This window comes from Dysidea avara, chromosome 10 (assembly GCF_963678975.1).
Source record: "Dysidea avara chromosome 10, odDysAvar1.4, whole genome shotgun sequence".
NCBI classification, from domain to species: Eukaryota; Metazoa; Porifera; class Demospongiae; order Dictyoceratida; family Dysideidae; genus Dysidea; species Dysidea avara.
Window position 1 is genome coordinate 29244074 of NC_089281.1, and position 24511 is coordinate 29268584.

Sequence of the window (24511 nt, forward strand, 5' to 3'; positions counted from 1 at the left end):
TTGGAATTTCATTATAATACAATATGATAATAAAATATACACGTGCTCATATGGTGCATGTTGAATTGTTGCTATACTTTTATTGATAAACACATTTAGAAATGATTTGTTATAATCTAGTACCAAATTTCAATTTTTCCACTTCGTTAGCAATATTTCTCAATTTAGTTGACTCTACAGGACCAGTTCTCTTTACCATACTATGAAACACTGACTGCTGTTTCTGTAGAAGGTTGAATGGTGTATCAAACTCTATCACTTTACCAGAAGATAAAACCTACAAATCAACAACATCTACACAATCATTCACTATCATCCTAACCTACCAGTACTCTATCAGAGTCCATTATTGTTTCCAGACGGTGAGCAATAGTAAGGATAGTACAATGGTTGAACTTCTTGCGGATCATCTCCTGAATTATACCATCCGTTCTGCACTCAATACATGTCACCATCATACAGCTCTCACTTCTCATAACATCTTAGTAACTCACATTAGGTCAACATTTGCAGTTGCTTCATCAATCACAAGGATCTTGTTCCTCCTCAATAGTGCTCTTGCTAGACACATCAACTGTCTCTGACCCACACTAAAGTTAGAACCACTTTCGGACACTTGTGATTCTAACCCATTCTCCAAATTACTTATCACTTCCTTCAGTTGTACCTGAATGTAGTGATTAGCTACAATTGTTATATCATCTCATCAAACCTCTTCCAATGCATCCCATAGTTGGTGATCTTCAAGTTTATTGAATGGGTCCAAGTTATACCTCACAGTTCCACTGAACAGTACTGGGTCCTGTATCATACACACACTAGTCTAAATCTCACTACAATATACACAACACATCACCTGTGGAATAATTGACATCTTTTTACGAAGATCATGTAGTCCTATGTCTGTTATTTGTATTCCATCAATTTCAAACACTCCTTCTGGTTCTGCTAATCTGAACAATGCTGCCAACAATGAAGATTTTCCAGCTCCAGTCCTACCCACAATACCAACCTAATATATAATGTATACACACAACTTGTCACAATCTAATAGTAATTAGTTATCAACCTTTTCACATGATTCAATTCTAAAAGATATTGACTTCAACACATAGGGATAATCAATGGCATATTTAAATTTCGTGTTGTGAAGTTCAATCGCTCCTTTGTCAGGCCATTGAAGAGGAGGAGCTTTGTCATGTGGAATAGTTTCCAGTTCTGCTTCACCTTCTAGTTGACCATAAGCCATGACTCTCTCCACTGATACCATCTAGATCACACACACATACACAAATATTACTCTGCATGTAAAATTAATTGAGCAGCCAAAAATCTCACCAGATCTTCAACTTCTGCACTTAAACGAACAGCATACTGCAGAATTCCACTTATAGTTGCAGCATAAGCTAATGATAGTCCTGCAAAAGCTGGGTCAACAGCTGCACACAAACATGTGCGGAATAGAGCAGAACCATAATACCAATACACAAAAATTTAGTCATTTACCATCAGCCAAAGGAACAGAGGTGAATGCAAGAAATGTAATGAAGACTGCTCCAAACATGTCAAGTCTCATTCCAAACCAGCGAGTTGCAGCCACCTTGATGAACCATGCTTTGGTGTGTTCATTCTGATAGAAATGGTGGACATTAAGAAATCTAACTTGCTCCTTGTAAGCTCTAATGGTAGGTAGTCCTTGAATGGTTGCTGAAATGTGGGAATATACCGGACTGCGAGCTAACAAAAAGATAGAAAAGTATATTAAATCTTTTAATTTTTTGAAAATATTGCAAAGATCATGGAAAACACAGTTATGTGAGACACAGCTATACACAAGGCAAAACTACTTTATGAAAGTTTCATCACACACAAGATTTTAACAGATGACTATGCAACTATAAACATGAGCATTTGCCAAGGGTCTTAATTGGTTGCAGTGAATAGCACACTAGCTATTGTTCACCTATTGCCTCGAGTCGTTGTATATTTCTTGAAGTACACAAGAAATAATGTCGAAATAGAAGTAGTAGAACAAATATAGCGATGACAAGGATGGATAACCAGTAGTTGGCCACACAGGCAGTCACAACAGCACCAGCAACACGTAATCCAAACTAGCAAAATAAGATTGTGACATGCAGTCAACATGGTAAACATAACAGAACTAACAGTGATACAATCCACAAGTTTGTATGGCAGAACAGTATCCATAAATCCAATATCCTTTGAAAATCTGTTAAGTACACGACCTACATCATTGAAATACAAATATAAAAAATCAAAGAGCATGTTATATTTCACATCTAACAGAAATAGATAGACCCAACAAAACAACATAATGATGAGTAGTGCATGTAGTATGCACGGTGTGTGTGTGCACGCACTTTCAACAAGCCTTTTATTTGTGCCACATGCCATTGCTCATTTAGGATATTGCAAGGCATAAGTGTACCACCACTTGTCCTTGTCGAAGATAGGAAAGAGTGACCACATCCCTGGACAGCATCATCTCATGATGGTTGGCTTCAAGTCAAGTCAAGTGTGTGCGCGTGCACGTGTGAGTACATGCATACATGCATGTTCGCGTGTGCGTGTGTGTGTGCTCATGCGTATGCATTGTACACGTAAAGTATTTTGAGTAACATGTCATGTAGAGCTGTAAATATGATGTCATTACCATTTTGTATCACTTACCAACTGGGTTAGTATCATAAAACAGTACTGGTGCTCGTAGTATTGACCTAAACATTTTACTGTGCAAGCTACGAGCTGCAGTAAAGCAGAGGAAATAACACAGAATTGCTCTTGATATTATTAGTACACCAGATATTCCAACCAGTCCGCCAAATATTCCAATTCTTTGGTGAGTAGTAAGGCTGAAACCAGAAGAAGAACTATTCAGCGTAACATTAGCAATGTCCAGAGAACAAGATTCTGTTTCACTAGACCTACAGTTAGGTAAGATTGCTATAAACTACTTTTTATTGTTTTAGCTAACCAGTTAGCCAGCCACCAGTCTGTGCAGATCACAGATGCCTGTGTAATAGCAATAAAATACCTAACTGCAGATATGAAACTCTAACCTCTACTGCCAATAGTAATGTAACAAGACCAGCTGTCGTTATATGACTTCCACCACCTTCTTTTGCAAACAAAAAGTATGTTTTGTTGGTAATAGTGCCATGAGCTCTTTCTTCTTCTGGTATTAAATTATCCTTATTCTAGTACATAATCACACAAAGATAAAAATACGTTGCAGAAAAATACAAAATACTGACCAAGTTATCATTAAATCTTTCAAACTCATTGTGTACAGACATCAGAGATGGGACAGAATATAATGATGTTTGATCTCTTGATGTTATATGACTACCAGAATGTAAAGGTTCATCAAGTTTTAGTGCCCTCCGTACTAGCAATGGCTGTGCATCATTTGAACACATGGGAACTTCAATTTCTGCTACATCATCTAATACAATATCTGGGGTTACTACATCTGTTGATTTTCTATTATCCTCTACATCATCAAATAGTTCAGTAGGGTCAACACCACTTGATGTTAACTCCTCATAATTTCCATATCCTTGTACACACCCCTACTTAACATGCAAATAACAACATTATCATCACTTTGTCTAGCTCAACATACAAACCTCCTTCAGTATTAGAATACGATCTGCATGTTCAGCATATTGTAACTGATGGGTCACTAAGATCACCAACTTATCAGCTAACACTCCACATATACACCTTATAATCATAACACCACTAACATCTACAATCCATTACTACATTAAACATTCTATACCTATCAAACAGGTGTCTGCTCACTGCAGCATCTACTGCACTCAGAGGATCATCCAACAACATGATGTCACTGTCCCTGTACACAGCCCTACACACAACACATTACACCATCACTGCTTCTCACATGGTATAAACACACCTGGCAAGGTTCACTCTAGCTTTCTGACCACCACTAAGGTTCACTCCTCGTTCTCCTATCAAAGTCTCATCACCATATGGCATCTCATCAATGTCCTACAGTATACTGTATTTGTGATTCAAAGATTAAGGACTAACCTTCCTCAAACTGCAACACTCCACTACTCTGTTATACCAAGCCTCATCATAATCTTGTCCAAATAAAATATTTTCCTTTAGTGTTCCAGAAAATATCCATGGATCCTGACTTGCATAAGATACACTACCCTCAATGTCTACTGACCCATCCAATGCTTCTAGTTCTCTCAGTAGACACTGCAGTATTGATGACTATAGTAGTAGTAAAGTATGATGGAGATCAGTTAGAGTAGTCAACTAGTAGACAACACACCTTTCCTGATCCCACTGGACCAACTACTGCCAGTAATCTGTTTGACTATATCATCATCTTATAATCTCACTTGACTGTCTACCAACTAAACACCTTACCTGATCTACACTGAAGTTGATGTCTTTTAAAACAACTTTCTCTCTATCCTACAAACATACACATATGAAGATACTGTATATGTTGTTAAACTCTAACATGTGTCCAGGATGCTGTTAGATTATTGACTATGACCCTGGGAGTTACTCCATTGGACAATGATCCATGTCCACTATCATTAGTGATTTCTTCATTGACCAACTTAAGAGGAGGCATCACATTAGGGGAACATGATCTACTAGTTGTCTTGACTGGATCACTATCTGTACCAGTTATTGTATCACCAAGTTCTGGTAGTAATAGTAGTTTCTGTATTAAACTAATTCACACTCTTGTATAATATAAAGATAGTGTTCACCTCAATTCGTTTTGAAGCTGCCCAAACTTCTGATATTCCAAGTGCACAAAGTACAAGCGTATGAAAATAGTGCAATCTTGCAACACTGAAAATACTTATCACTGTAAATACTTTCTTTGGAGTAATAGTATTTCCTACTCCAGCATATGTAGAAAATGTAACAAAACTGAGTATGCTCAATAATGAATAAAACATTGCTTGGTTGAATGCCCTTATCATACTAGCTTGAGTGATGATGTTGCTCTCCTTCCTACCACACAACAAATGATTTTATAATTTGCTGCTATTTTTGCACAAATTGCATTGACACTTGAGTTTATAGAAGTAAAACCTTGTCATTTTTTTCTAGAGGTATTTGGGGAATTCATCATTTGATAGTGTCTACAAGTTGAACAAGTGTCCAGAAGTGGAATATCAGGTAACTGACCACTAAGATGAAAACTCATTGCTGTCTTGTTTCAATTTCAGCCAGTTAGACACCACTGGAGCAGGCTTAGAAACTAATACATCATATTGAACAAACGATGTGTATTGAACAAATGATACATTAAGGTAAGGAAGTTTTGAGAAAAACAAATCATGATAATGATGATAAACTAACTTTCTGATTTTCTTCACATATTCATGGAATGCCCACTCCCAGGCATATATCTTGATCAGTCTCATACCACTGATGATCTCATTCATCACTCTCACTCTCTTGTCTGTCATCTTGGCTGCCTTTAACCTGCAACACATTTGATAGACCCAACACAGTTACATTGATTGTTTTCTCAACTTACCACAGTTTGGTGTATAAACGTCCTAAGAAATACTGAATTGGTGGCTGCAAGAAGAGAATACCCAAACCAACCAAACAGCTGGCCCCTATCTCAATCCACAACAAGTATATAGCCACTGGAGCAGACAACAAAAACATCCACCATGAATGAAAGAATTCCAAACCCTACAATAGTAGAAGGGTAATCATGGATAGTCTTTGTTGCACAACACGTCCACTATTACCAAGTCATATTTCTGAACATCATTAGAGGCAAGATTAACAATGTGTCCGATGGATAACTGTCCAATAGTGGAGTGGGATAGATGCAAAGTCTAAGTGAGGAAGTAAAAGTAACATCTATAAAGAATACACACGATGCACAAGTACAGTTGTGATTATCATTGCATGTTAACATAATGTATAACATAATGTAACACATGCCATTAGGGTTGTGATGGACATAATAACAACGTGAATTGTATGAATTTCACAAAACCATGAACTCCATATTGACTACCACGTTATCTCTTACAAAACAAAATATGTATCCATTTGTGCTCAACTTCTTTTTTATCGTAACGGTTTGATTTTGTATTTGTTGGTTGATTTAGTGTTGGTAAACTTTACAGTTGAATGCTGTTGTTGCATTTTTTATGTTGTGTGGTTATGTATTTTGCAGTTGATTTGTTGTTTACGTGTACACTCCAGTGTAAAAGAAAGGACTACATTTAGAGTCCGATTTCTTTCTAATGTGAAAAGTATAGGGTGGAACAATCAAAGGGGAAAACACTACATGTACTTTAATGTCACTAAAAAATTCTCAAAGCATGCATCAGTTCTCAAAGCATGCATCAATAATATAATCATCACAAACAGCCACCTTATTATAAATGGCTGCAGTAAGCAGTATCCTCATTTTCATTCCAGTTGTACCACTGAAGTAAAACACCCAGGCATGAAGAACTGCTACCAAAAATCCAAGTAGTGACATCCCAGTTGCATACAAATAAGCATTTCTGGTTGTCACTCTGATCTCTTCCTCTACTCTATCCACTGAATTGGTGTCATTAGTTCTCCTTAGTAGAGACAGTTCCTCCTCCAAACTATTCTTCTCACAGAAGTATTGTGATAGATACCCCACTAGTACAGCTTGTGCCATAAATATTAGTAGCTTTAAAGCAATAATTTTAGAAATAATGTTACAAATATCGGTAATTGAAATTTACCTCAAAATAGAACATGACACCATAGAGAATCATTATTCCTTTGAAATGCCGAAGCAAGGCAAACCACAGTCGTGGCTTTTTGCCTATCTGCTTTCGTTTTAGTTCAAGGTCCCAATATCTATAAGTCAAATATAAAGATTTACTGTTTTACATATAACAGAGTTATCAAGTAAGCATCAATTTATAGGCTACACGATATGGTTTTAAATACTGCCATCTAAAAAGTTTATAGTGTGTTTGTGGACAAGCATCAACCTAACATCATACAGTACAAGAATTGATCTTTGTCCATGCAAATAGAAGATTTGTGCATGCTGTGTGCATGTGTGTACATGCAGCCTAGCAAATTGATATTACATGTTACTCATAGTAGCAAACAACAATATATTTTGTAAATAACAGAATACCATGCCAAAAATGTATATACAACTAAAGGCTGTAGTTTGGTCCAGAGTCCACTGAGTCCCTCACACAGCTACATAATGTAAAGCAAAAACTTTAATGGTTCTACAATTTTTCTGCAATGACATGGCACATCAACTAAAGTAATAAAGTCAATCCATCAATTGTTTATCCTTTCACAAAAGAATTTCTCCCGATATGTATATTTACATATTATTTACGCGTATATAGCTAGCATATTTGGTAACCAAGTTTCAGAAGAGTGTTTTGTTCATACGTACAATAAGCTACTTGTGCATGGCTGGTATTTAGAGAAAGGAAGTGTAACTTGGCATTATCAAAAATGTGTTACTTTTTGAAATCTTTTAGTAGTTCTTGTGATCTTGCTTCCTCAGGAATGGCATAAAGATCTTCTTGTTTAAGTTCTCTCCTATACCCAATCCATGTCAGTGAGTTTAGCCAGCTGTAGAAACATTATAGCGATACAGCTATTACAATATCTCAGTAGCAACATCCATGCAATGTGCAATTATTAAGTCACTTTGTATGTAATTGTGTTCATACACTGAGTTTACTGAATTAGTCAAATGTAATGACTAGCATGTGTGCATTTATAACTTCAGTCACTAGAAGATGGTTATCTGACAGTTACAAACACTAGCTATCTGCCATCATAAATAACCTAAACTACACTTGACACAATTAAGCTATTGATAATTCAATTACAATTCTCAGAACATTAATTTATCTCATGTCATATGGAATACAGATATCCAGGACTTAAAACACAACAGGACTCAAATCAAAAACTTACATGAAGTAAGGTGTCCTAGACACAGTAGTGTGTTGTGCAGCCATGAAAGCCAGCATCACAGTGTGACAGTAAGAGAGAAAACATAATTTTTATTCATGCAGCAGTAGCAGTAGCAGCAGCAAACAGTATAGTGAAAGCAAGCTGTAAGAAGTAGAATTAAGCATGAGCTGCACAAAGCAATAACATTAACAGCCACAGCAGCAGTTAGTTGCAGGCACTAGCAGAAGCAACAAGCCACAAGTCACAAGCAGCAGTTAGTTGCAAGCAACAAGCCACAAGCACCAGCAAATCACAAAAACAGCTGCAAGAAACAGTATGCTACAAGCAGCTTCTGCAGCAGACTGAGGTGGAAAATAGCAGCACTCATGCAGTTAAGTTGCATGGAGAAGAATTTTGGCCACTTCAAAAAATCTATGCGTTAATTGATTGAATTATCTGGTTATTAGAATAAGCTGGAGTAGTTACCCATGCATGCAGTGAATAGAGTATAGACCTAGGAACGTTTGAAGCGGCCATGCAAAGCTTGTGAGTCATCAGAAGCTACATAAAAATATAGCTATAACTTACCATACAGCTATACGTCATGTAGAGTAACTTTAGCTACTTTTCATGTGTGCAGGATAACCGACAAAAGTACAGCCAAAGGTGACATTCACTCTAGCATGCATGTAATTCCACCACATCAGAGGTCCTAGGCGGTTGTGCAATGGTTGCGTATCTGTGCACAACAACATTTATTTGCCCGGTTACGTAACTGGTTGACCCGTATAGTTATCCGGACATCCAGTTGCACAACCAGGCAAAGGTTGCGTATTCATGTATAACATATCAATTTCATGTTTTTGAAAGGTAGCAGTTGAGGGTAGTTGCATGCCAGCCTGCTGTCTACACAGTAGTTATTCTTTAGGCTGGCACTATAGCCACTAATCAAACAAGTTCCCTTTTACCAATGACAATTACATTGTAACCTTTTAGTGGCACCCCTTGCAGTATGGATAGAAGACTTGACTACAGTTTGCCAAACTCTCCTTCATAATAATGAAAAAAAATTACCATGCAGAAACTTATCAAGTATGTCAATAATATGTCAAGAGTAATCAAGTGCAATTGAGTCATCACACAATCTACTTTATAGAATACAGTTGGATCTTAATGTAGATGAAACCTGCTGCATAATACATTGAAGGATGCAGAAAAAAATAATTGTCCTTCAGAACCCAGTAGTAACCTCACAAATACACAATTGCAATTGCGTGAATTTTCAAATCACAAATCAGATCTTAAATCACAAATGAGGTTTCAAATTGATTTCAAATCATCGTACAGATTGTGAAGGTGTCACACCCCCCATCCTCCCCGAAAAATCTGTCCGACTGCTATTTACTAAGTCCCTATCAAATTTCTTTAATTCAATGGCGGATCCAGGATGGGGCATTTGGGGCAAATGCCCCCCCCCCCCCCCCCAGTGACCTTGTGGAGGAGCCATAGCTACTTCTCATACTATTACAACTTTATGTCAGGCCAAGATCAGCTTATATAACTCATGAAAATATGCACATTTATTAGCATTTATTACAAATTCACCTGAAACCAAAGCGAACCAAACTCAAACTAGCTATGAAATTGTCACCCTGCACTTTCGTGCGTACTAAGCGCCTCTAAAATAATTATTGTGTTGCTGTTGTTTAAGACATTCAGAGCTATTTAAACAGTTTTTAAGACTTCACAAAGGTCAAAATGGTAAAAATCAACAGTGAGATACTACTAAGAGGTGTATTATTTGCTGCACAAAAATGCAGCAACTAACAACAGAATCTGACTCTCCCTAACCACCTACAACTTGGCCTGTTTGTGCCCCTCCCCTTGCCAGGTCCTGGATCCGCCCCTGTAATTCACCAAAGTAATGTTCACAAAATCAGGATGTAACAATGATGCTAGTGCCACAGCTTAAATCTTACCAGAAGAACAGTTTTGAGATGAGATTTGCTTGTTTCATGGGATTCTTTGCTGGCTCAGGCTGTTCGTAACGAGCCATCTCGTGTTCTGTTTTATCAGTCATGACTGGGTTAGATGTAGTAAGATGACGACTAGTCTAGTAATACAAAATAATAGGCTGACGTCGTGACCGGCGATCGATCTCCCTCCCTCCCTCGATCCAGACGTTCCTTGGATTTAAACCACAACCAGATACACTGAAGAAGAACGACATTGCCTGACAGTAACACAAGTGCTCTTTACCTATCGTTTTGCCATCGAGGATACCCTGATCCATCTGTTACTCGATCTGTTATCAGTTGGGAGCAAGTATACAGTGTACTGGCCCTTTCGCGCAGATGCTTAATTATCGACGTGGCGCTTATAACTATCCTCTTGGGCAGCGTTTTTCTGTAAGATGCACTTGTAGGTAAGGAGACGATATAAAGTGAGTCCTGTTAGTGTATTAAATGTACTTCTACAGTTTGTGGTTGTGGATCGAGTTGTGGATCGTACTTCGTGGCTTTGCTCGTGACGTGATCAGTCTGATGGCTGATAAAACCTCAGAACATGACGAACTGCTAGCAAAGGATCCCATAAAGCAGGCAAATCCTATCTCAAAACTGTTCTTCTGGTAAGCTTCTAGTAACTGGTGAAGTACGCATGGAGATTCGCTAGTTTTCGAAATAGTTTTGCTTCATGATTGTAATTAAGAATACTGAAAGTACAGTTATATTCAGGGAGGTTACAACAAATCACAAATTAAGATTAAATTATGGTTTATCTAAAAACAATTTCAGAGATTGAGATTCTATAGAAGCTCGTAGCTAGCAGGCGCAGACTAGTATGTCCCCAGGAGCAATTGGACACAGTGGAAATGTAAACTGGAAATGGAAAACAGAAATGGTCAAATCGTCATATAAATGTATCATAGAGTAAAGCCCTTGTTTAGTGGCCAGCTCTTAAATATACCACCTTCCTATAAAGACCACCTTCGTACAAAGACCACACTGTAATTAGATCTCTAAGGCATGCTGACCTTATAAGACCACTTCATGGTCACATTTTATAAGACCACCCTCTTTATAAATACCATCTCTTCACATCATACAGTACCATAGTACTGTACATTTTTTTATTAAGGCTTTACAGCACAAGTGCTGAAGTAGGCATTCCAGTATCCGAGATTTTTTAATAAAAAATTTCTCCGTATATTCCCCAATAGAACCCTGGCACAAAACAACAACTCGCGTTTGACTTGGGATTGCTCCGTAGTCTGAGCTCCAATGAGGATGAAAATCGCTATGGGGTTTGTCCACACGCTGATCATCATGAAAATCTTAGTTTTGTAGTGCGCGTTACATATAAGTAAGTTTTGTGTTGTTTTGTAATTTTTTTCAGCCTTGTAATGTATGTAGAATACTTTAAAATTTTAAAAAACGTAGTGTTGGCTGGAAGGTAGTCACTGGTGCTTACTTTAAAGTGCATAGTTACTTTGCTCGGGTTAGCGATTTTCAGCTCCAGAGCAATTTTCTGATGGCTGTGTCATCAGCTCAAAAATACAAACCACTTCAAAGTCAGCATAACAATGCCGTAATTGAAACCACAACTCCACCTTAGGTATTGTTGCATCATTGTGGCACCTCCACTTTAGTTGTTTACCTTTATAAGTTGTTAACTTGATGTTTTTACTTACTTGAGATAGCCTCTTGCCTGTAGGTATGCACCATTGTATTGAGAAGTGTGCAGTAGGTGAAACATATTTGCTCACTACAAAGCATACAAAGATCGCTGAGATCCGATAGCATCTGAAGTTACTCTCATTATATGTACAAACTTGCAGCTAGAAGCAACTGCAGTTTCAAGACAGTCCAGATTGCTAGATGGCTTCCTGATTCAATTGTGCCATTTTTCTCTTTAAAATGTATGGGGAACCCCAGAGAAAAAATGTACCTTTTTTCAGTTTTAAAGCACTGTGCATGCCAAAGTAGTTAATTCCAACTCAACAAACTATATATTTCTGAGATCAGCAATCAATACTCTATCTATTGAGCATATAAAAAGTCCATTTTTCCAAAATTTAAAAATCAGGCTGGAATGCCTAGCTGAAGGTCTGTAGGACACTTGGTCCTACAGCCTATCCAGAGTTGTTACATAAAGTGTGTATGAAAAGGTATAGTAGGTACTACAAAGGTGTAGGCATGGATGGCCCTTGAAAAAACATCATCCCAAAACCAGCCTCACTTTTCCCTGATGACAATGAAGCAGTATTGGTTAGGTAAAACTAAGCCTTCAGATCAACCCGAAACGCTTTCAACAAGTTACTACAGAATTTTTAAAAGAATTATTAAACAGAATTTTCTACTGACTGACTGACTGAATAACTAACTGATGCCTTCAGACAAGCATAACTCAATAACGGCTAAGGCTACAGGCTTGACTTTTTCACTGTTCAATGTCACTTCAGCTAGACACGTGCCTTTTGGCATACCGCACTACATACAATGCATTCTTCATGGAGTTACCAGTGTCCTCCTTTGTGTTCCATTCATCTTTGCTGAGAGCGAAAGGTGTCAATTTGGTGGTAGCACAAGATGGCTTCCCTTCATAACAGAAATTGTCCGCATTTTGCATAGTCGCTACTTTGATTGCAGAGGTGCTTTTCAAACAGTTCTTGATTCGTAATGCTGTGTAACGGGGTGAACGTAGCTGACAACGAAGCATAATGAATACTTCACTTTTCAAACGGTAATTGGCAGCTGGGGCGTGTGGTACCATTTCTTTTGATGTGGTATGCGTGGGTTCATAATTATTTTACAAAACCGTTAACAAACAAGTACACAAAAAATTTGGAATTTTCAACTAGAGTAGGAACCATAGCACATCGATAAAAAGTACTGAAACAAGTTGAAGTAGATATTAAATCATAGTAAAACAATAAAAAGTGTTATGTCCCTACTGTGCATTTCCATTATGGTACAGTAGGGATCAGCAGCGGAGGAAGTAGTTGATATGAGGGGGGGCTGGGCTGACCCAGACTTATTTCTATAGTTTGGTAAGGTGAGACCAAAAAAAAAGATTAAAAAAGGTCACAATTAACTGACAAGAGCTTTCCACCTCACCAGCTACCATTTCTAGCTAATAAACTACATAAAAATCCTTACATAGCTCGCTACACACTGACTACTTTATTAGAGTGACTGCTCTATTAGAATATCTCAATCTTTATCACGGTTTTCAGCCCCACTCAAAGAAAGATAATTTCGGTGTGATATCATTCTGAGGGGGGGCTTCAGCCCCCTAGCCCCCCCCCCCCCCCCCCCCCCTTCCACCGCCTATGGTAGGGATATAACACTTCTTACTGTGATTTAATATCGTGCACTACTCCAGCTTATTTCACTACTTTTTATCGATGTGCTATGGTTCGTATACTGTAGTTGAAATTTCCAATTTTTTGTGTACTTGTAATAATAGCAAACATCTATTTCATGACTTTATCAATACAACTAGCTAAGTCAGGTAAAAAAGACTAATCATCACCTCCTTATGAGACCTCATTTTTCACTGATATGGTAAGTTGTAGTGTACTAGCTACATTTCATTACATGGGCTATTTTTGTATGACACATTCTGGTACAAACTAAGGAATTATGGTAGATGACTTGAGTGAAATGTGGACCAAAATATGGGAGATGACATTGACCCCTTTCTGTGAGTCATGAAATACACATTTGAAGCTTATCAAATATTAACATGTAAAAAGGTGGTCTTTATAAAGAGATGGTCTTCATAAAAGGTGACCATTAAGTGGTCTAATCAATTTGATCATTAAGTATGCCTTAGCTATCTTTAGAACCTAATTATAATGTGGTCTTTGTATAAAAGTGGTCTTAAGAGGTGACCACTAAGTGAGGTTTTTACTCTAGGATACATGTGAATTTACAACGATTTGACCATTTCCATTTTCTTCCATTTCTACTGTTTCCGATTGCCCCGTGCCCAGACCTTTTCCCCTTTTGCAGAGATTCCAAGTTTCAGAATCATTCAGGAGTGAGATTACCCCCAACTAGAACAATTTCATGCTCTTGATATAACAGCATAGCCCCCATTGTTATCAGTCTTAGGACCAAATTAAAGCATGGTAATGATGAAAAAAAATTATCAAATTACTACGAACAAAGAATATCCTTTGAGACATGGTGATGGCAATTGCTGCTGCTTTATCAAACACTTTTTTTGCAGTGTGAGAAACTTTGGCTTAACTTATATGTTGCTTTGCATGACTAGTTTACTGTATTGTACTGTATTGATTCATCTCATCTGATGGTTCAAAAAAAAAAAAAAAGACAGGAGTGATTGTCATTTACAAGATGTAAGCTACTAGTTCCCCATACATTAACGACGTGATGCATCTATCATATTAGTGTACTCGCTTCATCTGCTTTTCTTCAAATTGAGGTGTGATCACTTTCATGTCTCATTGATAATTCTCAACTTCTGTTCAATAATGAATGATCTCCAGAACCAATCACATTGAATAGTAGCACTGGCCACACACTACATCCTCTGCCACCTCGTAATGGGTCCATGCGCGCATATTGCTGTTATTTATAGCTACCACACTTCTAATGTAATATATACATAATTAATCATAAGTACATGTGGTTGGACTTAAGCTTGTAATTGATGGCAAACGTTCAAGATAGCTCTGAGAAGGGTATTACTCTGCAGTATGTGAGATAAGCTGTTTCATGTGTTTGAGTGTGAGACTGCATGCAAATGGACTCACACACAATGCTTGAGACTTGGTATGTCTACTTTTGTATTTGGGTGGGAGAAAAGGGCTTACAATAGCCAGAACAAAATCGCTCTTGGAGTAACACCAGATCCTCTTTTCTCCACCCAAAAACAAAAAGGTCTGAGACTACGGAGTACAGGGTTTTGCCTGTTGGTTGTCGGTTGTACTCATGTGAAAACCAACCAATGATAGGCAAGCTTTTTCAAATTCTTACAGAGTATCTGATTGGCTATTTTCATGTGATATCACTAGCGAAAGCCTTCAATCTACTGTACAAACTTCTTTTTATTATTTTCCCTCCAACCCTAATGGCTCTCCCTTCCTTCCACACTGACTGACTGACTGGTGCCTTTAACTCCATAATGGCTAAGGCCACAGGCTTGATTTTTTCACTGTTCAACCCAACAGGTACCTTTTGGTATGCCACAGTACATATAATACATGCATCGTGGACTTCCATTTCTCTTTGTTAACAGCTCAAGGTGTCGATTTACAGTAGCACCACGTGATGACTTTCCCTATGTTTGTAGCAGGAATCGTCTGAGTTTTCCGTAGTGATTGGATTGATTGTGCTTCTTGTAGTGTTCTCGTTTGCAATGCTGTGTAACAGGCTTAATGCAACTGAAATGAACCATAATGGCTGTTCAGTTGGGGCGTACATTCAATAAGTCTGCCACCATTTTCTCTTCTAATGCAATATGTACCAGTCATAATAATGTTACAATAAAGTAAATAAACAAGAAAAAAATTTAAGTTTGATAAGGATTACAGAAATAGGGATTAAATGTCCACTAGTATATCTCCAGGTGTGGGGAATCTGCCTTGTTTCACTGCTTTCTATTTCTATGATCCTTTAAATTTCTATGTACACAGAGCTGAAATACTCTAATAGAACATACATATGTACTCAAAATTCTGTAGTAGAACAGTCTTTTTTTTATTTTGGATAAATGACTTTCTGTAATTGAATTTGTCTACCTTTGAAATCTGTACATTCTGGTGGACTGCTGAGTCAAATGAGTCCCAACCACTTTGTATTGTGGCAAGACTAGCTTCGGTAACTTGGCATGAACATTCACTTTAGCATTAGGTAGAGTGACATCAACAGTTACGGTGGAAACAGTGTTTGGTTTCATCGATTCAATGATTATACTCAATCATTTTAGCAGTTACATTCTCTGTTTGACTTCGTGTTTAACTTCATTTTCTTAATTTGCATAAGGAATATATCTCTCAAACAAAATCACTAATGATAGTTGCTTTTTCTGTCTAGTTGCTTGAAGATCACCTTCAGTCATGCTGTACCTTCTGCGGTCAATGGATTGGTTCCAATAATTTCATCCACTCCTGTGATTTGCTCTTCATGTGACTCTTGCCTGGTCACACTTTGCCTCCGGGTCATCCGACATATCGCAATAATTCTAGAGCTAAAGAGTTTAATACAACAACAAAAACAGTACTAATTAGTACATGTCAGTTGCCTCTCAGGGTGCTGGTACCAAGGATTGTGGGTTTAGGTAATCAATTATAACAGTTGACAGGGTGACACAAGCCCCATGTTGTGGCACCACTATGTATAAAACAAGTTAGCTCTAAGCATGCGGCAGCAACAATTGACTTAGATATTTCACATGACCAAACCATACCACTGGATTAATTGGTAGGGGAAAATTACTATGTATCATGCATCCCAGGATGTGTGACTGTTTTAATGGAAGTTGAATAATTTGTAAGTCTGAAATGATGTGTTACTAATTATTCTGATAATACATAGCTTGTATGATCTTTTCTTAATTCTGACTAAGGTTAGCTACTAAGGTTAGCTACTAAGGTTAGCTACTAAGGTTAGCTACTAAGGTTAGCTATATAGACTGAGGTTAGCTATATAATCTTTTTTGGTTACATATGAAATTTGTTAATTGGTAGTAATTGAGATGTTATAGTAAGTTGCTGAGCTCAAATAAATATTTCCACAGCTGGTTAAATCCATTGACATGGATTGGGTACCAAAGAGAGCTAAAACAGGAAGATTTGTATGCAATTTCCAAGGAAGCAAGATCACAGGAACTGTTTAAAGGATTTAAAAAGTAACATACTGTAAAATGTGTATTACTGTATAACAGTTCTTCTACACCAAATACCTTATGTGAATGAGCGACATATAAGGTAGAAAACCTTTACAACTTCACAAGCAAGAAAACTTTTACAATAATTATGACAAACAGCTGATGGGTTTGCTGAACTTTTTCAGGATGTAATGAGGATACATCGAGACTGTTTGCAGTTGTAGTCCTAACCACATAGAAGTTATTGGCTTGATCACTAGTAACTAGTACATGATAGTAATTGGTGGATTCTCATACAAATACTGCTGCTATTTTAACAACTTTTCCTATAATTTTATTATATATAACTTTTTCTGTTACAAATAATTGCAGCCTGTGGTGGTTTCACAAAGATAGAATCTGTTATTTATTTTGCTGTAATACCAATTTGCTATCTATACCAAGTACATAGTGTGTGTTTAGTAATAATATTTACTTTGGGTATGTTGTACTACATGCAAAACAGCTTGGCTGTAAAAAAGGTGCGTCCATGAAAGTAAATGTAGCTAGCAACAGAAAGAGCTGATATCTGGAGCAACCAAGAATGATTGTTAACTGTAATAAACAAAGTGTCAATATTGGACCCCTATCATTGACTCATGCTCTACATTCAGTATTGTTACATTCCCAATTAATTCCTTTTAGTTTTAATTGGCTAGCAATTTGGCTGCCTTGTTCAATAGTCAGTGTAGACAAAAAGGTGGCCAATTATAGTTCAAAGGTAATAATTGTGAATGCAACAAGACTGAATGTAGAGCACAAGTACAAGTCAATGACAAGGGTCCAATATTACAACTTTGCTTAGTTGTATAAGCAGTCATTCTTGGCTGCTCCACTCTTTCTGTTGCCAGCTACTTTTACTTAAGTAATTTGTTTGGTGGCACGTGAATTTTTTGCCGCGATCCCTACTTAAACGGTACTACCGTACCGTTTGGTAAAATGCAAATGTGTAACTCAATTGCATCAATCTTTGGCACAAATGAAGAGCATATAAAGGTGAATTCGCATACCAAGTTTGCTATGAATCTGATAAATATCCAAGGAGTTATGAGCATTTATTCATGTAAAAAATATGAAACTTTTGTCATGGCTACAGGGTAAACCGAGTATGGGAATAACTTGAAAATTCATGTGTACATAGGCTGATCATCGTAGCAGTGTCTTTTGATGGTTAGAAAGGCAACAGACTTATAGCTACAAAGTTATAAAGCAAACCCAAACAAGTATAAAATCACAGGATTGAGATACTCTAATAGAGTAGTCACCACGGGGTAAAAAAGGTGCACAAAAAATGTTGAGAAAAAACTTACCTGAGTTCAAATCAGGGACCACCTAGCACCTGCATCCTTAACCACTGAACCACTGCTATCCTTGCTGATCATTTCACTTAATTTCTGCTTGAAAACTCTACTTTGAATCTGCTTACGTTACAAGTTAATTAAAGGCACAGATCTTCTAGATTGTTCTAGAGTGTTCTAGAACATTCTATGTGTGTTCTATTAGAAGTACTCAAAAATGTGCACTCTATTAGAGTTATTGCTAAATTTTGCTGTAAAGCATACAATAGATCTGTACCAATGAAAGTTCTAGATTGTTCTATATAGAACATTCTATGTATGCGCTATTATCAAAAATGTGTAGAGTATTACACTAATATTGCCAAATTTTGTGGTAAAGCATACAATAGATCTTTACCAATGAAAGGTCTAGATTGTTCTATATAGAGCACTCTATGTATGTTCTATTAGAAGTCCTCAAAATGTGCACTCTATAAAAGTATCTATTACAATTATTATTACCAAAATTGAAATAAAGCATGCAGTACATCTACCAATGGAGTTCTAGATTGATTGTTCTAGAACATTCTATTTATGTTCTACAAAAATGTGCACTCTATTGGAGTATTACAATAATGTTGAAATAAGACATGCAATACAACACGTTTACAACTCTATCTTTTTTTATTTACAATATCATCTAAAGAGCATACAACATACATATAATTAAACACAAAGATGTCTCTGTAACAGTTTCAAAACAGCAGAGCCTCTCAGTCTGATGTCTAAAGGAGTAGATGTCCATATGTCAGCGATTGCACCAAAAAAGCTTCTAAATAGATCCAAAGATTTGAATTGAGTTGATGAGGACAGTAATAAAGGATCATCATTAAACCTCTTAAGCAATAGGAGTGCCATCTTCAATAATCATCATTGTGTCTGTATAGATAAGAATAAATGTGAGTAAAAACAAATCCCTAAGTCAGCCATAGGCTGGTTTTGGGGCCTTATAAAGTGCAAAAATAAGTGAAATCCACTCAAAAACAGCCAAGCTGTGAAAAAATGGTGCGGCCTTAAAAAGCCTGGGTGAAAAAAGTTGTGAAATCAAAGGTGGTGGCCAAGAAATGGCTGCAATGATGTTATGCTAATAAATTTTAATAATGGCTGTGTCAGCATTGTTAAAATTTAGTAGCATTAACATCATGCAGCGATTTCTTGGCTGCCACCTTTGATTTCACAACTTTTCCACCCAGGCTTTTTAAGGCCGCACCATTTTTTCACAGCTTGGCTGTTTTTGAGTGGATGTATACTGACTGACTAACTAACTGCCTGCCTACCTGATGCCTTCAGACAAGCGTAACTCAATAACAGCTATATGGGCTTGAATTTTCCACTATTTGATGCCGCTTTGTCCCAAGATGTGCCTTTTGGCATACCGCAGTACATACAATGCATGCATCATGGACTTATCTTTGTCCTCCTTTGTGTCTGATTTCTTTTTGCTGACAGCTAAAGACATTGATTCACGGTATCGTAATGGCTTCCCTACAGGAATCATCCACATTTTTTGTGGTGACTGGATTGATAGTAGAGGCGCTTCTCCTATTGTTCTTCATTTGTAGTACTGTGAAATGGGCTGAACATAGCTGAAAGTGAAGCGTAATGGACACTTCACTTTCAAGTCAGTAATTGATATTTGGGGCACATGTTCAGTTGAAAACATTACCTCTGGTGCCATCCTTTCTTTTGATGCAGTATGTGCAGGAATGTTACAAAAAAAGTAAACAAACAATTACGTATTAAGGGAAAAATTAAGAATTTTAAGTTCGATTAGGGATCATGGAAACAAGGGAGGTCGCCTACACCTGCCGATATACTAGTCTACCTACCATGACTGAATTAGAGATTAAGTATATCTGTATAGGTGTAGGTGACCTCCCTTGTTCCCTTCTTTTTTTATGATCCCTATAATCAAACTTAAAATTCTTATTTTTCCTTATACTGTACTTGTATACATGTATCCTAGAGTAAAAACCTCACTTAATGGTCACTTCTGAAAGACCACCTTTTTACAATGACCACCCTCTGTACAAAGACTACATTGTAAATAGGTTCTAAAGATATAGGTAAGGCATACTATTGATTAGACCACTTCATGGTAACCTTTTATAAAGACCACCTCTTTACATGGTAATATTTGATGAGCTCTAAACATGTATTTCATGGCTCATAGAAAGGGGTCAATGCCATCTCCCATATTTTGGTGTCCATGCACACTTCACTCAAGTCATCTGGCTATCTTTATCACTTAGTTTGTACCAGAATGTGTTATACAAAAATAGTCCATGCAAGTGAAGTGTAACTAGTACATTGTAACCGACTGTATCAAAGAAAAATGAGGTCTCATAAGGAGATTAAGAGCCTAACTTTTTCAGCTGATCTAGCTGTTTTTGATAAAACCATGATGAAATAGATGTTTGGAACTTAGCTATCATTACAATGTGAAGCGGCATCTGGTCTTTGTAAAGAGGGAGGAGGTGGTCTTTAAGAGGTGACCACTAAACAAGGGAGGGTACATTCATATGACGATTTAACCATTTTCGTTTTCCATTTCCACTTTACATTTCAGGTTTCCATTTCCACTGTTTCCAGTTGCCCGTTTTGGGTTGATTTAAGTGTACAACCTCACAGCATTGGCTTTACAAGTTGTACTATTAGTAGAGTACACGCAATTGTAACTTGTAGAGACCTACAATCGGATATTGGTTAACCATCAGTAAAATAGGGCAGGGTTAGCCTAAAAAGTAGGAATTACTACAACACTATACCTCAACATATAATTTATAATTGTACTGAGCACATGAGCATGGCTTACAGTATAATACATGTAATAGTTGTAACACAGGCATGAGGGCTTTACATGTATGCCCACAGCCCAAGGGCTGAGTGCATACATATCAGGCAAAAAGCCTGAATGCCCCATGTTACAGTTAGTAACACTTCCAATCCATAGCAGGCTAATAGCCTGCGCCAGGTGATCAATCACCCAAGTGCAACCACTGGATGTATTGTATATACATGCCTGATATAGATTTGATTATGGGTCAACAGCTGGTACATTCTGGCTATATTTGGGTATGATGAACGGACAAATCCTAGAGACATCACGGAGAATTTCAGTAATGCAAGTTTAATGCTTTGATCAGTGCTGTTGAATCGTTTATGGCATAATTACGGAGTTTACTAAAGGCCTAGATGAGTAAGCTTACCTGTAGAGTGGTTATTATCATGTTATCAGTAATGTGGGTGTGGTCCGTATTTGAAAATGTAGCACTAGTTCTTACCAAGAGTACATAATAATAGAAGAGGGTACTCTTGTTCTTACCTTAGCCACAGCCCTGGCCAATGTTTTTCAACTCATAGGATACCACGAAGATAACAAAACGCTTTCTGTCTGAGTGGTTTTCATGGCCAAATCCAAGTTGTGCATACTAATCACATGAGTCCCCACAATTGATTTTAGCATTTATGCCTGTACAAATGCTGTAGTTCAGATGTAACTCAGGAAAGTCACCAACTGGGCTACATTACGAATGTAGCCCAGGAAGCTCTTTTGATCTGAGGTGTGAAAGTGGTAATTACATACACACTTATTATGTTACCCAGTCTGGGAAAATCAGTCTTATTGCCTATTTAAATGTACTGAGAAATGCCAGTTTTAAGTATTTGTTGTGTTGTAACTCGCTAATGGTTGAAGCTTTGTGTACCAAGTTTTCACACGTTTTACACCAATTCCTTTCCTTTTAGGGCATCCACTGTGCAAGTAGCCAACAGCTACGTTTCCCACCATTTTAGATAGTTTTTAAAGCATCAGGCAAGCTACAAAAAGGAGGGAGGCGGGGCCTGGAAGGAGGGCAAGAGGCTGTGTAAAAATGTGAAAAGGAAAGCGCAGGGATGAATTAGGCCAAGTTATGGGCCACTCAGGTCTCAAAACAAGCTAAAATGAAAGTATATTTACAGCACAGGTCTTTATTCAACACCACAGTGCTGTACAGCCACATACAGCCAGCCCCAACCCCATTAGGGCCCCAGATCACTTGTACAGATTGCCACTGTGCTTGGGAAAAGCAGCCAGCAAAAGCAGACCACTCAAGTTTAGCTGATTTTGGTAATGAAATTTGATAGTTCATTCATGTATCTTTGTGTTAATGGTAAAAAATCAAATCTGCTGACATGGGTGATAAGACCGGTTTTCCCAGACCCAGTCACATAATTTTATAACAATGAATGTTGCATACAGATATTGGACTCTTGAACTAAAACGACAACAAGAAGGTAAAAAACCACGACTTCTGTTGACCTTGCTTCGGTATTTCAAAGGACCACTAATTCTCTATGGTATTATGCTCTATTTTGAGGTAAATTGAATCATTGTTCTTAACATGTTAATATTATTGTTGGTTTGAAGACTTTAGTGTTCCTTACACAAGCTGTACTAGTGGGGTACCTATCACAATACTTCTGTGAGAAGAATAGTTTGGAGGAGGAACTGTCTCTACTAAGGAGAACTAATGATACCAATTCAGTGGATAGAGTAGAGGAAGAGATCAGAGTGACAACCAGAAATGCTTATTTGTATGCAGCTGGGATGTCACTACTTGGATTTGTGGTAGCAGTTAATCATGCATGGACAATATTCCTTGCTTCTATAACTGGCATGAAAAACAGAATATTGCTTACTGCAGTTATTTATAACAAGGTGACTGGAATTCTGTATTAGTATGGGTTAATAAGTGTAAAGCAAATTGTATGTTATTGTAGTTTTATCAAAGATAGTCACAGCTGCTAATTTATTTTTATATACAATTGCTATTTTAATTCTTAGACTTTACGACTTTCTCACTCTACCATTGGACAGTTATCCATTGGACACATTGTAAATCTTGCCTCTAATGATGTTCAAAGATTTGACCTGGTAATGTTACTATTATGAATTGCACAATGTAAGCATTAATTAATTATTGTTACACCAATGAATATTTTTTATTTGATATCAAATCCATTATATAATTCTACGTTGCAAACATAGGCGTGAAATCTAGTAGATGGCTTCTAAAGAAGTTATGGTCAATGGTAACCCATATATTCTTTATATTGTCAATCTATTAGTGTAAACAGAGTTGGTATATATCCACACAAAAACAGCCAAGCTGTGAAAAAATGGTTTGGCCTTAAAAAGCCTGGGTGAAAAAGTTGTGAAATCAAAGGTGGTGGCCAAGAAATGGCTGCAATGATGTCAATGCTAATAAATTTTAATAATGGCTGTGTAACATCATTGCAGCCATTTCTTGGCCGCCACCTTTTGATTTCACAACTTTTTTCACCCAGGCTTTTTAAGGCCGCACCATTTTTTCACAGCTTGGCTATTTTTGTGTGGATTTCACTTCTTTTTGTACTCTATAAGGCCCCAAAACCAGCCTATGGCTGACTTTGTGTTTGTTTTTACTCACATTTCTTCTTTTCTATGTAGATACAATGATGATTATTGAAGACAGACTTATAAATGTATTTCATTGCATGATTTAATTCAATATTTAAAAATATTATTGTAATACTCTAATAGAGTGCACATTTTTTGAGGACTTCTAATAGGACATACATAGAATGTTCTAGAACAATCTAGAACTTCTATTGGTAGATCTATGACATTTCAAACTTTGATTATAAGCAGTTTTCACCTAGAAATTTCATTTATAAAGTAGAAATTAAGTCAGGTGATCAGCCAAGGTAGCAGTAGTTCAGTGGTTAAGGATGCAGGTGTTAGGTATGGAGGTCCCTGGTTTGAACTCTGGTAAGTTTTTTTTGACATTTTTTGCACACTTTTAACCCTGCGGTGACTGCTCTATTAGAGTATCTCAATCCTGCGATTTTATACTTGCTTGGTTTTTGCTTTATAACTTTGTCACTATAACTCTATTGCTATTCAAACTATCAAAAGGCACTGCTACGATGATCAGCCTATTTACACACCAATTTTCAAGTTATTTCTATACTTGGTTTACCCTGTAGCCATGACAAAAGTTTGATCTTTTTTTACGTGAACAAATACTCATAACTCCTTGAATATTCCTCAGAAACTTGATACATGAATCCACCGTTACACATTCTTCATTTGTACCAAAGATTGAGGCAATCGAGGTACACGTTTGCATTTTATAGCAATTTTTGCAAAGTGTGCGAAAAGAAATCAAAGCCCCCGTAACCCCATACTGCATAAGAAGAAAAAAACGAAGAAATTAAAACGAAACTTTGAATGCCCATATCTCGCATATGGCTGTTATGAATTTAATCAAATTTGCTGT

The 24511-nt window shown here is 37.2% G+C and overlaps 2 protein-coding genes across 2 annotated transcripts in view; one reads left to right on the forward strand and one right to left on the reverse strand.

Moving 5' to 3' along the window:
- LOC136236267 (ATP-binding cassette sub-family C member 4-like) lies at positions 1 to 10344 on the reverse strand. Its single transcript, XM_066026398.1, has 30 exons — positions 10234 to 10344; positions 9954 to 10187; positions 7534 to 7644; positions 6780 to 6897; positions 6434 to 6724; positions 5796 to 5885; positions 5573 to 5736; positions 5392 to 5517; positions 4791 to 5040; positions 4532 to 4741; positions 4435 to 4482; positions 4337 to 4381; positions 4084 to 4275; positions 3947 to 4041; positions 3809 to 3895; positions 3654 to 3750; positions 3279 to 3596; positions 3084 to 3221; positions 2999 to 3036; positions 2695 to 2948; positions 2170 to 2249; positions 1964 to 2114; positions 1507 to 1737; positions 1339 to 1439; positions 1070 to 1270; positions 857 to 1012; positions 713 to 802; positions 495 to 667; positions 327 to 432; positions 1 to 277 (listed from the first exon to the last, which is right to left on the reverse strand). Exons 2-30 carry the CDS (start codon positions 10052 to 10054, stop codon positions 110 to 112), a joined length of 4230 nt encoding a protein of 1409 aa, XP_065882470.1. The 5' UTR covers positions 10055 to 10187; positions 10234 to 10344; the 3' UTR covers positions 1 to 109.
- The window catches only part of LOC136236268 (ATP-binding cassette sub-family C member 4-like), a 21098-nt gene continuing 6923 nt past the window's right edge, over positions 10337 to 24511 (forward strand). Inside the window, exons 1-6 of the mRNA XM_066026399.1 lie at positions 10337 to 10399; positions 10454 to 10603; positions 16744 to 16854; positions 22450 to 22567; positions 22618 to 22908; positions 23035 to 23124. Coding sequence (XP_065882471.1) covers positions 10518 to 10603; positions 16744 to 16854; positions 22450 to 22567; positions 22618 to 22908; positions 23035 to 23124 — 696 coding nt within the window. The 5' untranslated portion in view covers positions 10337 to 10399; positions 10454 to 10517. The remainder of the gene's footprint in view (positions 10400 to 10453; positions 10604 to 16743; positions 16855 to 22449; positions 22568 to 22617; positions 22909 to 23034; positions 23125 to 24511) is intronic.